The sequence below is a fragment of the Alosa pseudoharengus genome, unplaced genomic scaffold (genome assembly GCF_046254945.1).
Source record: "Alosa pseudoharengus isolate Yale_2024_CS ecotype anadromous, Long Island Sound unplaced genomic scaffold, YU_APseudo_1.1 YU_APseudo_1.1_scf_8, whole genome shotgun sequence".
NCBI classification, from domain to species: Eukaryota; Metazoa; Chordata; class Actinopteri; order Clupeiformes; family Clupeidae; genus Alosa; species Alosa pseudoharengus.
This window is the reverse complement of record NW_027468870.1, coordinates 24,785,178-24,797,928: the sequence shown is the minus strand read 5'-3', so window position 1 is coordinate 24,797,928 and position 12,751 is coordinate 24,785,178. Positions and strand designations below refer to the sequence as shown.

The window sequence follows — 12,751 nt, the reverse complement described above, 5'->3', positions numbered from 1 at the left end:
TTGTCTTTGAACTGGAAATGTCTTTCTTTGGCACTTTTCAATTCTTGCCTCAGGTGTTTCATCAGTCAAGTAGACACTCCCAGCATGCACCACAGGACACTGCCCACTCAAGTTAGCTTAAAAAACGCAGTACATGTAAAATACAGATTGTTAGGTAATCAAACCGAGTGCATTATTTTCATGAAACATCAATAAAACCCCACAGTTAATGTAACTCTATATGGTGTGATGTCCTGATTAATGGTGTTAACGACACTGATTTAAAGACTGATTGCTCCTTCCCAGGCCTGTTTCGGGAGCTGACCAGATGAAGTATCCTGGCAGAAAACCCCCATCCCCCTCGGACTTCCTGGACAAGCTGATGGGAAGAACCTCAGGCTATGATGCTCGCATCAGACCAAACTTCAAAGGTAAACACTAACTCTCACGCTGAATGGATTCCTGTGGTAGACCCAACCTCATGCAGAACACCAAGCTGAAGACCCCATCATCCAGATGCCATAAATGCCCGCACATTCAATTATAATGGTAAATGTCGAAAAACGTAAAAGTTATCTCTGCTGTTAAAACCTTGAATTACAGCTCCTATTGTTGCTGTTTGGAATTGATCCATGCAGAAGCACAACAAAAAAGATTGTGGCATAGTTACAGAATGTATCACAAAAGTGTGAGGCTGACTGATGAAAAAGACAGGGATGGTGTTCTAAACGGCTGTTTACTTTAGTGGAGTTTCCTTTGCTGTAAGCTGGAGAGCGTGGTGAGAATGAGCTCCCATCCATTCAGAACGAAACAGTGCTGTGAGTGACACATACTTAGCCTCTAGCTATCTTATACTCCACTGCACATGTTTATATGAACACTGAACTGAAGAGAGAGAGAGACAGAATGAGTGAGAGAGAGAGGGGGGTAGGCTTTTACTAAAAACCCTGAAAAACCAAGATCAACTCATTTTTTAAAAATAAAAAAATCTACGTAGCACTTAAAACAAGCATTCCAAACTTATTCATGTGGGCAGAGCCAGAGAGAGAGAGAGAGAGAGAGAGAGAGAGAGAGAGAGAGAGAGAGAGGGAACAAACATCTCTGAAGACAATTATGAATGTTAGTGTTCTTCTATTTTGCTGATATATGCATATAGTTCCCCCAAAGGCTATCCACAAGAGGAGTGAACAATGAAGTGAATCAAATGTGGTCTAATCTGATTTATGTACATATCATTTTAAAGGACTACCTTATTACTTACATTTTATTTGTATTTGTTCCATCCCTTTGACTATAGACTCCACATTTAATGAATTACTGCTGAGATAAGGGATTCAAACTCTTGTTTCACTAATTGTTTCTGTATACTTTTTCCTTTATTTTACATATCTAGATGACATCATTCACACAAGCACATCTGAAACAAAGTAGTTGAAATAATTTGTTTTGAATGTTTCCAATGTTCTTATAGCAACATACTGTTAAACCTCACATAGCACTCAGGCAGCTCTCTGTGGTCCACTTTGACAAGCCCCCCTGAAGAGAAAGAGTGGCGCCAAGTCGCCAACTGTCCACCCCCACCCCAACACCACCCAAAGAAAAAAATATACTAGCTGTCAATCAAATATCAAGGGGCTCTTACTGTAGAGGAAGTGATGTCCCTTTTTAATGTTGGCCTTTAAAGTCAGCGTAAACAAGCAGGCCAGCAAGCAGCTGGAGGAGTTGACTCCGCTGTCAGTTCCAATGCACGTTAACCTACAGACCTGGAATCTGCTGGTGCTCTTTCTGTCTCTCTCTCTCTCTCTCTCTCTCCATCTCTCTCTCTCTATCTCTCTCCCTTACTCCCACTCGCTCTCTCAAACACACACTACACTACTCTCTTTTTCTCTCATTCCCCTTCCCACTTGGCCAATCCAGTCAGCAGATTCATAGTGACACACATCCTGTTCAGTTCTCTTTGAGCATTTCTCCTATCTCATGCATATTTTAGCCCTGTTCCACATTTTGCTAAGCCTTGGAGTCATGTGACGTGCCCAATCCCGAGCGATTGGCCATGAATATGGTTAATGGCTCTAACACACAATCAATAAATGATACTCTCTCCTGAGAGCCACACAATGAAATATTTACAACTCCCTGTTGTTTTCTGGGTATCCTATGAACTAATTGGAGCACATTTGAAAAGTCAACATGTCTGGCTGAGGGGAATTTAAATGAGTGTCTTTCAAATAGCTGCCAGCTTTTTCTGCTTCTTTATTCTTTTTGTTGCTGACGGCTAACATGACTTGCTAGATTGTGCATGCCACAGGTTCTGTGGGACTGGAGCTACTGGTCTAGTCATGAAGTTGTGTAAGAAAGACCTAAATACACACGATGAATGATGGGCAACCTCAAAAGTAACAAGCTCAAAAAGTTAACAAGGGATAATTTGATTAACCTAATTTTTAGACCTACTTTCATTGTACTTTGTGATGTACATTCTGAGTTGTCTTTCTGCTCAAAGGCAGAGAACCACTCTTCCTTTTTGACTCATCTTTTTTCATTGGGACTGTGTTGATTGTGATTTTCATTGCGACTGTGTTGATGCTTCAGTTTTTTTCAATGCTTTTTTTTAGGTCCTCCTGTTAATGTCACCTGCAACATTTTCATAAACAGCTTTGGGTCCATCACAGAGACTACAATGGTAAGATCATGTGTATCAATCGATGGTAGAGCATTTGGATAGTTATGTCCTGACGAGTAAGAGAGTTCAAAGATACAGCACGCACATCCAAAAATTATAAATACTGGGTGCTGGACAGAAAAGCAGATGCAAAGATAAGAACGATCACCAGAATCTGCACACCAGAATCTGCTCCTTAGCGTTTTTTTAATGGTATATGATATGCGGACTCATAGTTCTTATCTATGTCCTGACGAGTACCATCAGAAACTGGGGAAATTATTCACTGTGTCTTGCTCTCAGTGAAACAGAGATGAGTGATTCTGAGAATACATTTTATAACCAAACTCTCTGTGTCCAAAGCAAATAAGCTCCCAGGCAGGCAAGTCATCATTATTACTCTGGCCTAGTTATCTATGTGGAAATGCCAATGACAGTTTCAAATGTGCTGTTTCAAATTTGCTCCTTCCAAATAACCTGACACTCAGATTCATAATACATCTAGACCTGAAGACTAAACACTAGATGTATTCAGGACCACATGGTATACATGTCAAAAATGGCAGCAACAACATGACTACTCATTCATTAACATGTACCTGTTCCCCAACAGGACTATCGCTTGAACGTGTTTCTACGGCAGCAGTGGAATGACCCTCGGCTGGCCTACAAAGAGTATCCAGACGACTCCTTGGACCTGGACCCTTCTATGCTGGACTCCATCTGGAAGCCTGATCTTTTCTTTGCGAATGAGAAGGGGGCCAACTTCCATGAGGTCACCACTGACAACAAGCTGCTGCGCATCTTTCAGAATGGAAATGTTTTATACAGCATCAGGTGAGTACATGAACACAGCTACACTCCTCTAAATCAGGCACAACTCTAATTTTTTGTTTATTAATGCTATTCTCCTCAGTGTAGTCTTACCAACTTTTTAAATTGTTTACTGTTAAATGTAACTTTGTATTGTTGTTATTTGTATGTCGCTTTGGACAAAAGCGTCTGCTAAATACCATATCCATAACCATAAATATGTCCTCCTCTTGGCCACTTTAAAGCATTCTTAAAACATGACAAGTTTCTTGCAGGTGCAAGTCTTGCTGTCAAACAGCTTTGAGTGCATGCTTCATGAAAAGTCATGGGAGACATTCAGGATCCCTATTAGAGTTTTTAACAGATTAGAGCCATTGAATGAATGACTCCACAATAGTCTTGGTGGCTTTCTACTTAGAACTTTCAACTGTACACAAACTATTTCATCAGCTCCTGAGTGCAATTGACATTAGTGCCATCCTAACTCACCAGCTATTCTGCACCATTTTTAGCCGCGGCATGAACTCACTCCAGATGGCTCTTTCCAGGATTCTCTGTTAAACCATTGTAGAGTATGTTTGGTGCAATGACATCTGGTAAGCTGAAACTAGAAGCACTCAGTGTAGGAACACCCATTTGTACAGAGCTACGAAAGAATACTTACCCTAGTTTTGTGCCACAAATAGCAATGGCATTATGGTTTTTCCTGTCCTTTCTAGCAATTAATTGCATTTAATTTCATTTCTTTCCCACTGCTTCATGTTCAAGCCTTTCTCTCAATGTCCAGTAGGGCTGCCCTGTCTTTTCCTCAGTGTAAATCTAACTCTGAAGTTCAGGCTTTTTTTCAGTCAGTTTTATTTTAGGATCCAATATGTTTGTTTTGTACAATGCAATGGGCAATGCGCTGTAGTCTTGTTCATCTATTCACATGTCCAAATAAATTGGGACTGTTTTGGGGTTGTCTGTTCCTTTGATTCATTCGTTACAAGACCCCCTGGCACCGCGGCTCAAACAAGCCTCCATTGCTTCTTGACAGATTCTACATGCCTCCAGTTCCTCCAACAAAATCTGTTTGTCTTTCACCCCCACACCCGGCTAGCCAGACTGCCTGCCCTGTCATACATCTGCCCTGCCGCCCACTCGTTTGTGCATACACTTCTTCTCTCTCTCTCACTCTCTCTCTCTCTCTCTCTCTCTCTCTTTCTCTCTCTCTCTCTCTCGCTCTTCCTTTCCCCTTCAGCTATGGCTTCCATTTCTCTCTCACTGTGGGCTTGATTTTCTCTGCTTGTTCTCATACAGAAATAGTGTGCTGGCAGTCTACTTCTCTCTTTGTCTTTCTCACCACTCTTTTGCTCTCCTGCGGTTTGTCTATATGTATTTTCTAACAGAAATGCTCTCTCTCTCTCTCTCTCTCTCTCTCTCTGCTCTTTTCACTGTTACTTTCACTAATTGTGCTAGGTTAACTCTAATCCTGTCCTGTCCAATGGATCTAAAGAACTTTCCCATGGATATCCAGACGTGTACCATGCAGCTTGAGAGCTGTAAGCTTCACCTTTTCCAGTCTACCTGTGCCTAGATAGATTTTGTCCTGAGAAATCTTTTCACATTATTCCATAATATGCCAAGAGAAAATTTCCGTCAAATGGCAAAATCGTAAACAAGGTCAGCATGTCTTAGACCTGCTATTCTCCCAGCACTTTTCACATTTTTATTTCAGTTTGGACATTTAAATGACATATCTGTAATTCTATTTCATCTTCACAAAAAGATGGGCCCAAAATGTTGGCCCAAGTTGCAAAAGATGCACCAGTAGAAGACCACGAGAAGACTCATTAACAACACCAGCACATATTCATCAATACTCTTGCATAGAATAATTAAATAAATAAAGATCTGATATAATCAAGTTTAGATGATTCAGGGCAAACCTCACATAACACACCTTTTATGTGGAACATAATATCAGCTTGAACCCTGCAATATGTTGTCTTCTCACAGCCATGAGTTCAAACAGGACCCAATGATTATTTTGACTTATGTGGTTCCATGCATTCAAAATCAACATAATGAATGGCTATTTTCAGAGCATCTTACACCAAACATCAAAATGAATTAACATTAGGGCTAAGACATTATATGAAATGTCAAAAATACTTACATTGCTAATCTGTGTGTGCCTGTATAAAAATGTACTTTTTTTACATATAGGCTTCGGAATTATTTATCGGTGTGCAATTCATTATTTTCTTCCTCTGTTTCTCTTTCTATCTGTATTTCTCATTTCTGCTGTACTACAGTTGGCTACACTATGAATGATCTAATATTCCAATGGCTGGATGAGGGCCCAGTGCAAGTGACGGATGACCTGGTGCTGCCTCAGTTTGTGCTCAAGGAGGAGAAGGACTTAGGCTACTGCACCAAGTACTATAACACAGGTGAGAGCCTGCGGTCAGCACAACAACAACACAGTAGCCATCACGCAAACACATTTCACTGAACTCAAGACTCAGATGATACCATGAAGCACAGCTTTGGTTATTAAATACATTCGGGCTCATTTGCATTGTCAAGGAAAAACTTTGTGAGCTGCTATTGGACGTACAGGTGCTCCATCGTCTTCTGTCTCACTTTACATATGCACCAGTGTTTGTGTATTTAGGGTAACAGCTGAATGTCTCCATGCTTTGTTAACACTAGATTAAGGGTTACTGAAATTCTCTATTAACCCCCTCTGTGATTTCAGGAAAATTCACTTGCATCGAGGTCAAGTTTCACCTGGAGCGCCAGATGGGGTACTACCTGATCCAGATGTACATCCCCAGCCTCCTCACGGTCATCCTCTCCTGGGTCTCCTTCTGGATCAACATGGACGCCGCTCCTGCCAGAGTAGGCCTGGGCATTACCACCGTGCTCACCATGACAACACAAAGCTCTGGTTCCAGGGCTTCACTGCCCAAGGTGGGAGAGAGGCTTACGTTTTATTTATTTATTTATTTAGTAGCACCTCTACCATGGAGGTTATGTTTTGAGTGTGATTTGTTTGTTTGTTTATCAGCAGGATTCTGCATAACCTACAAGCCATATTTTCATGAAACGTAGACTAGTAGAAGGGCCTAGCATGGACCAAGGAAGAAGCACTACATGTAGGTGCATACTGTATCTGTATCACAGGCCAGATCTACGGGCCATTTTTCACTTTCATTGAGGATCAGATCTACAACCCTGAGCTTCAAAAAGACCTGCTTCTGTAAAGAAAAACGTTGTATGGGCTCAGGAAATCCAAAAAACATGTGAACCATCTATAAACACAGTTTGATTCTCATCCACAAATGCTACAGTACTTACAACTCCATGTCATGCCATTGCTATGCAAAGAAGAAACTATATTTAGACATAATCCAGAAATGTAACTGGGCCCAAGCTCATTTGAGATGGACTGAGATGGGTTGGAGAACTTTTCTGTGCTTACACCAATCAAAAATTGCACTTCTTTTTTGGAAATCATGGACTCTGCATCCTCCAGACTAAAGAGGAGAGATGCCATCTAACTTGTTATTGGTACACAGTTCAAAAGCCATCATCTACTGTATGATGTTACGAGGGTGCATTAGTGCTTATGGCACGGGCAGCTCACACATCTGTAAAGGCACAAATCTGAACAACTTCAGCTGCCATTCAAAGGCTTTTTAAAGTAGGACCTTGAATATTTCAGGAAAACAATACCAATCTGCATTCTGCACATATTTCAACAGTATGTCTCCATAGTAGAAGAGTCCAGGTGCTGAAATGGCCTGCGTGTAGTCCAGACATATTTATCCAGCAGCCAGACCAATGGATACCTTGTCTTAGCTGAATTATTGAAGCCAAGCAGGTGTGGGCCTGGTTAGTACTTGGATGGGAGATGTCCTTGGAAAATAGGTTGCTGCTGGAAGTGGTGTTGGTGGGTGGTCAGTAGGTGGCACTCTTCCCTCTGGCCAAAAAGATCAATCCCAATGCCCCAGTGCAGTGACGGGGACACTGTACTGTAGGAGATGCCGTCCTTCGGGTGAGACGTTAAACCGAGGTCCTGACTCACTGTGGTCATTAAAGATCCCATGGCACTTACCACAAAGAGTAGGGGATTCCCTGGTGTCCTGGCTAAATTTCCAACCTGGCTCATTCAATCTGGCCCCCTAATCATCCCCCACTATAATTGGCTCAATCACTCCCTCACTCTCCACCTCAAGCTGGTGTGTGGTGAGTGTTCTGGTGCATAATGGCTGCCGTGCATTACCCAGGTGGGTGCTACACATTGGTGGTGGTTAGTGAGGTCCCCCTTTCCATGTGAAGTGTTTTGCGTGTTGAGAAAAGCCCTATATAAATGTAATGTGTTGTTGTTGTTGTTGTATCACATTTGGGTGCATCATGGAACAAAAAACACGATAAAGAAGACCCGGGACTGTTGAGTAGCTGCAATCTTAAATCAGGCAAGAATTGGACAACATTTCATTCTCAAACCTCAAGCAAATGGTTATGTTAAAAGAAGATGAAAAGCAACATAGTGGTAAACGGGCATCTGTGTTGCATGCTTCAGTTGTTTTGAGAGTGAAAAAATATATTTAACAATGGCCTTTTAATATTTAATACATTAAAATAAAAGTAAAGAATATACTGTAATATCTTTTACTGGAGAAAATGAAATGTAATTGAAAGCTTTGTGATTTAACTACAGCCAATTTCAGGAGTTCAGGCATTCACTTATGTGTAGCTTTAATTCAACAGTCTTCCCTGTGTTAACCAAGATGATGTGTATGCAGAGCTAAATGGTCTGCCATGGACTTGAAAGTGGCTCTTACTGCTGGGCCTGCAGTTTTAGCTGCCCCCCTCAACATGAGCAGAATAAAACAAAATGAGACTTAAAAGAGACCTAAATTATAAAAACAAGACAGAGAAATGGCAGGTGAGCCCTGCAGTGCCAGCCGAGTGGCAGAAAAAAAATATATATATGAGAAAAATGTTTTGAAACACAATGTATAAATAAGGCAGAATTTTAAGGTAATATGCTTCCCTTATAAGATGCTGTGATTACGTGTTTATTGTGTACTTAGAGTAGGGCTGTGTTAGGGTAATGAACTTGTGGGCTGATGTAGAGAATGTAGTGTCATGAACTTGCATTGTATAAAAAGGATTTCAATCAATTCTAATCTATTTTATTGCTCAGAAACCTAGCAAAATAAGGTTGCATGCTATAAAATAGGACACTAAAGATTTTGTTTTAATAATGCATTAGATTTATAGTCAGCTCAACAAAACCATGGGCTAAAATTCGAAAACAACATACAGTAAACCTTGAGTATTTTATGTCCACTGACACCAGTGAAAAGTCAGCCACAAATATTTGATGCAGGCCAAACCAAAAATAGCATGTGAATTTGAATAAGTAATCATGCTGGTGCATACTCAATCTAATCTATGTCATGTCTGTAGTTTCATCCATACTTTTGTGTACCATTTTCTTCATCTTCTTCATTGTTCTTTTTTTTTGTTATTTACATTTGTTTTCAAACACACTGCAAGATCTCCGTCCTTGATGAACTGAACACCCTCAGGTCCAGTGAGGCGTCACATTGGTCACTTTTCTCTGTCTATTGGCACTTGTTCTGGCAGGTGTCCTATGTGAAGGCCATTGACATCTGGATGGCAGTCTGCCTGCTCTTCGTGTTCGCCGCTCTACTGGAGTACGCCGCTGTCAACTTCGTTTCCCGGCAACACAAAGAGTTCTTCAGACTCAGGAGGAAGCTGAAGGAGGAGCAGCGTCTCAGAGAGGTGTGTATGTTTTTTTACCAAAACAAAACAAAACAAAACAAAAACAAGTCCAAACTTTCTTGGCCAATCTCTTCTCCCCTATCCTGCGCCGCTTCCCCGCCGCCGTGCGTCACCTGTTTTACGTGACTCCTCCGTGCGGCCTGTTAGGCAAGTGGAGCATGGCAGAGCAGTCTGTCTGGTCTCATAAACTGGTGCTTAGGAGGAGCAGTGACCTGAGAAGAATATGCCTCTTCAGTGCCTCTTCAGTGCCTCTTCTTTCTCTCTCTCTCTCTCTCTCTCTCTCTCTCTCTCACTCTCTCTGTCTCTCGCTTCAGATGGTCCTTGGTTGTTTTTATAAGGAGGTCACCACCGCCACTGCTGGCTTCCTTCCTGTTTGCTTTCTTTGCGATTCCTCGCTCTCTCTCTCTCTCTCTCTCTCTCTCTCTGTGTCCCCACAATGTTGACATTAAAGGAGGCAAGGCAAGACCTATGCCCACGCAAAGTACATAGCCTAATAACAGTTTAAACAACCCATTCTCCATGCAATAGGAACAGAGGAGACAAAAAAATCATGCATAATAGCTAACTTTTTCATGCGCAATGTCAAAAATCCCTACATAGCAAAAATATGAATGCATAATGGACATGTGAAAATGGAACAGAGACTGCAAAAGCCAAAAAAAAGTCTCAAGTGCAAAGAACTTAAAAGCATAACCTGATGTTACAGCGAGTACATATTTTGCCAACTGGCTGTGCTCACTCTGCAGAAAATGTGTCATGCTGTCTTTGCCTACTGTAGAACCACAGCCATCACCTCACTGCTGCACTTGAGATAGCAGACGTGCAATGAATTGCTCAGTGACTCAGTGTTAGATGCTTGTTCTAAAATGTTTTAAAATGCCACCTTTACAAAGGAAGACACAGTAAAGCAACTAAGGGGCGAAATGAACTGTTTACCACCTGCCCTCCTCTAGGTTCATGCTCCGAAACTGAAGACACAACTAGAGGATGTCTGCCAAGACTATTCACTGTGGAATGCAAACTGTAATGTTTTGTAGAGATACAGAAACAATGGAAAATTGTTTTCCTCCACATCCTGGAGAGTAAAAAAAATATGTGCTTATATTTTCATATGATTTTCATATATTTCCATGAGGATGAAAATATCTTCTGTCTTTTATTTGAGTTGTGTGACAAAGCTGTAGGATAGCTGCCTTGTAAGTCGCTTTGTCTGTTAAATAACTGATTGATAATCCATGAACTATAAATCTGTAGATGGACTAAAAAAGTTTAAAAAAAGTTTTTTTTTTACAGGTAGCAAACTCGAAAGCGAAAAGCAACAATGGCCTGCAGGGAAACAACCCTTCCAACAAGGGATGCCAGAAACACTGCAATGCCTGTGCACGGGTAACATTTTAAATATTCTCTACACGCTTCGGCGAAATTTGCCAAAGTAATGAAATTACTTACAACAACTAATGAATATTTTATAAATGGCATAGATTTGAAAGCAGGAAAGAGCAAAACAAAAAGCATCATAGTCATAGTCAAAGTCAACTTCATTATCCCGAAGAGGGGAAATTCAGGTGGTCAAGGCGCAGAGACACACACATTAAACATACAGGAAACATACAGATACACAATATGCTCAATATGCTTACCCTGCTGAATGTATTGTGTAGTGGATTAGTGGGGTCACTGAGGATGCGTTCAGCTTTACATAATATTAGATCTTTACAGGACTGAGCAGCCAATGTCTGATCACACCCTGCGTTGCAACTTGACCTGATCTCGCCTGCGCACAAATCAACCCAAAAGACAAAATGCTCTTGGAGGACGGCTTTATAAAACAGCTGCAAGATATAACGGTCAACCTTAAAACTATTTAATTTCCTCAGGAAAAACATCCGTTGTTGCAGCTTTTTAATTTTGGAGGTTGCACATTTATCAAACTTCAATTTCGATTCCTAAGTATTTATAGGTGTATTGTTGACCATGGTATGTGGTATCTCTCCCATATGAGGTCTAAAATCAATGACCATTTCTTTTGTTTTACTGGCATTCACAGCCAGAAAGGTGTCCGAACACCACTTAATAAAGCTTCGGTAACACTTGACAGTATCGACATAAGAGTGACATGACACTGTCATGAACACATGACACTGTCATGACACATGAACCCGAACCCTAACCCTAACCTCTAACCCTAATCCTAACTTTAACCCTAAGCCTAACCCTAGCTCTAACTCTAACCCTAACTTGTTATGACAAAAACCGAATGTAACAGAAACAGAAACGTTATGTCATAAACATTTATGACTTGTTTATGACACATTCTTGACAGTGTCATGTCACTCTTATGTCGATACTGTCAGGTAAAGTGTAACCAAAGCTTCCTACGTCTTCCTCAAAATCAGCCAATGATGTATTTACAGGTTTTAGGTACCCCAAAAGGGCGGTGTCATCCGAATACTTAAAATAGGTGGGCAAGTGAACACAATAAAGCACAATGGTTAAAAGAGAAAGAAGAGTTATTTAAAAACATAATGGTTTAGAATTTAACTTTTTTGCTCCATGTTTCTATGTGCCCACAGGAAGAGCAGCTGGCTCAGGAGAATCAGCCCTTCTACCTCAACGCGTTTGGCACGGAGCCGTGCATGATTGGTGGAGATGGGCCCTTGTCGGAGACGGCGGCCATGTATGCAGCCCTGCCCCCTGGACACTCACTTTTTGAAATACGCAGGCGTTTCATTGAACGGGCGAAACGCATCGACACCATCTCCCGAGCGGTCTTTCCACTCAGCTTCTTGCTTTTCAACGTGCTCTACTGGTTCACTTATAAAGTGCTCCGTCATGAGGATGTGCATGCATCTGGATGAAAAGCATGAGGGTTATACCTACGGACTTTTTTGATATTGCAGTCTATTTATGGGTTTCGATTTGAGACTCTCTTTTTGCAAGACTCCTTTAAATCATTGAAACTGACACACTGATGATCATTACTGGCATTGAACCTGCTGATTCAACCTCTGGCAACTTTGCAGCTCAACAGGACAAAAATGTTGTGGACACTGTAAAAATTCAATAGTGCAGTGAGAAAAAAAGTATTTATTTTTCTGTGTAGCCAGACATACTGTATGTTCGGAAAACACCAAGGTGAAATGTGGACTGAATGAGAGTGAGAACAATAGTTACCAGAATAATAGCGAGGAACTGTAGCGCCATTCATTTGAAATATCTAAACCCAACCCATATATGTCAAGAAGATGCGGAGTCAAAAGATGATTGAAAATCTCTGGTGGGTCTTACAGGAAAAGTCTTTGTCTGCAGCACTGTTAGCATTTATTTTTGATGCACTCTATGTTCCATAAGTTGTCTTCGGGATGTAACTCTAACATACTGGACTCACCTTAGTAATTACAACATACTGTATATCATTAATAATGTAATTTTTCCATGAGCGAGCCATAGCTTCAGTGCGATGTAGCTGGGGTGGGTTTTTATTAGCTTCCT

The 12,751-nt window shown here is 41.1% G+C and overlaps 1 protein-coding gene across 1 annotated transcript; it reads left to right on the top strand.

Annotated features, from left to right (window-relative positions):
• The first annotated feature begins 307 nt into the window (after positions 1–307).
• On the top strand, positions 308–12,117 carry glra4b (glycine receptor, alpha 4b). Its single transcript, XM_076274935.1, has 9 exons — positions 308–410; positions 2,595–2,662; positions 3,255–3,478; positions 4,913–4,995; positions 5,752–5,889; positions 6,198–6,412; positions 9,101–9,259; positions 10,553–10,645; positions 11,833–12,117. The coding sequence occupies exons 1-9, from the start codon at positions 308–310 to the stop codon at positions 12,115–12,117; spliced, it is 1,368 nt and encodes a 455-aa protein (XP_076131050.1).
• The last annotated feature ends 634 nt before the right edge of the window (positions 12,118–12,751 follow it).

What these genes read in the sequence shown, in the direction of transcription:
- glra4b (XM_076274935.1), top strand. Translation starts at nt 308, where the DNA reads ATGAAGTATCCTGGCAGAAAACCCCCATCCCCCTCGGACTTCCTGGAC. An exon ending in CCAGGGCTTCACTGCCCAAG is followed by an intron (nt 6,413 to 9,100) that starts GTGGGAGAGAGG and finishes TTGTTCTGGCAG; the next exon opens with GTGTCCTATGTGAAGGCCAT. An exon ending in AGGAGCAGCGTCTCAGAGAG is followed by an intron (nt 9,260 to 10,552) that starts GTGTGTATGTTT and finishes TTTTTTTTACAG; the next exon opens with GTAGCAAACTCGAAAGCGAA.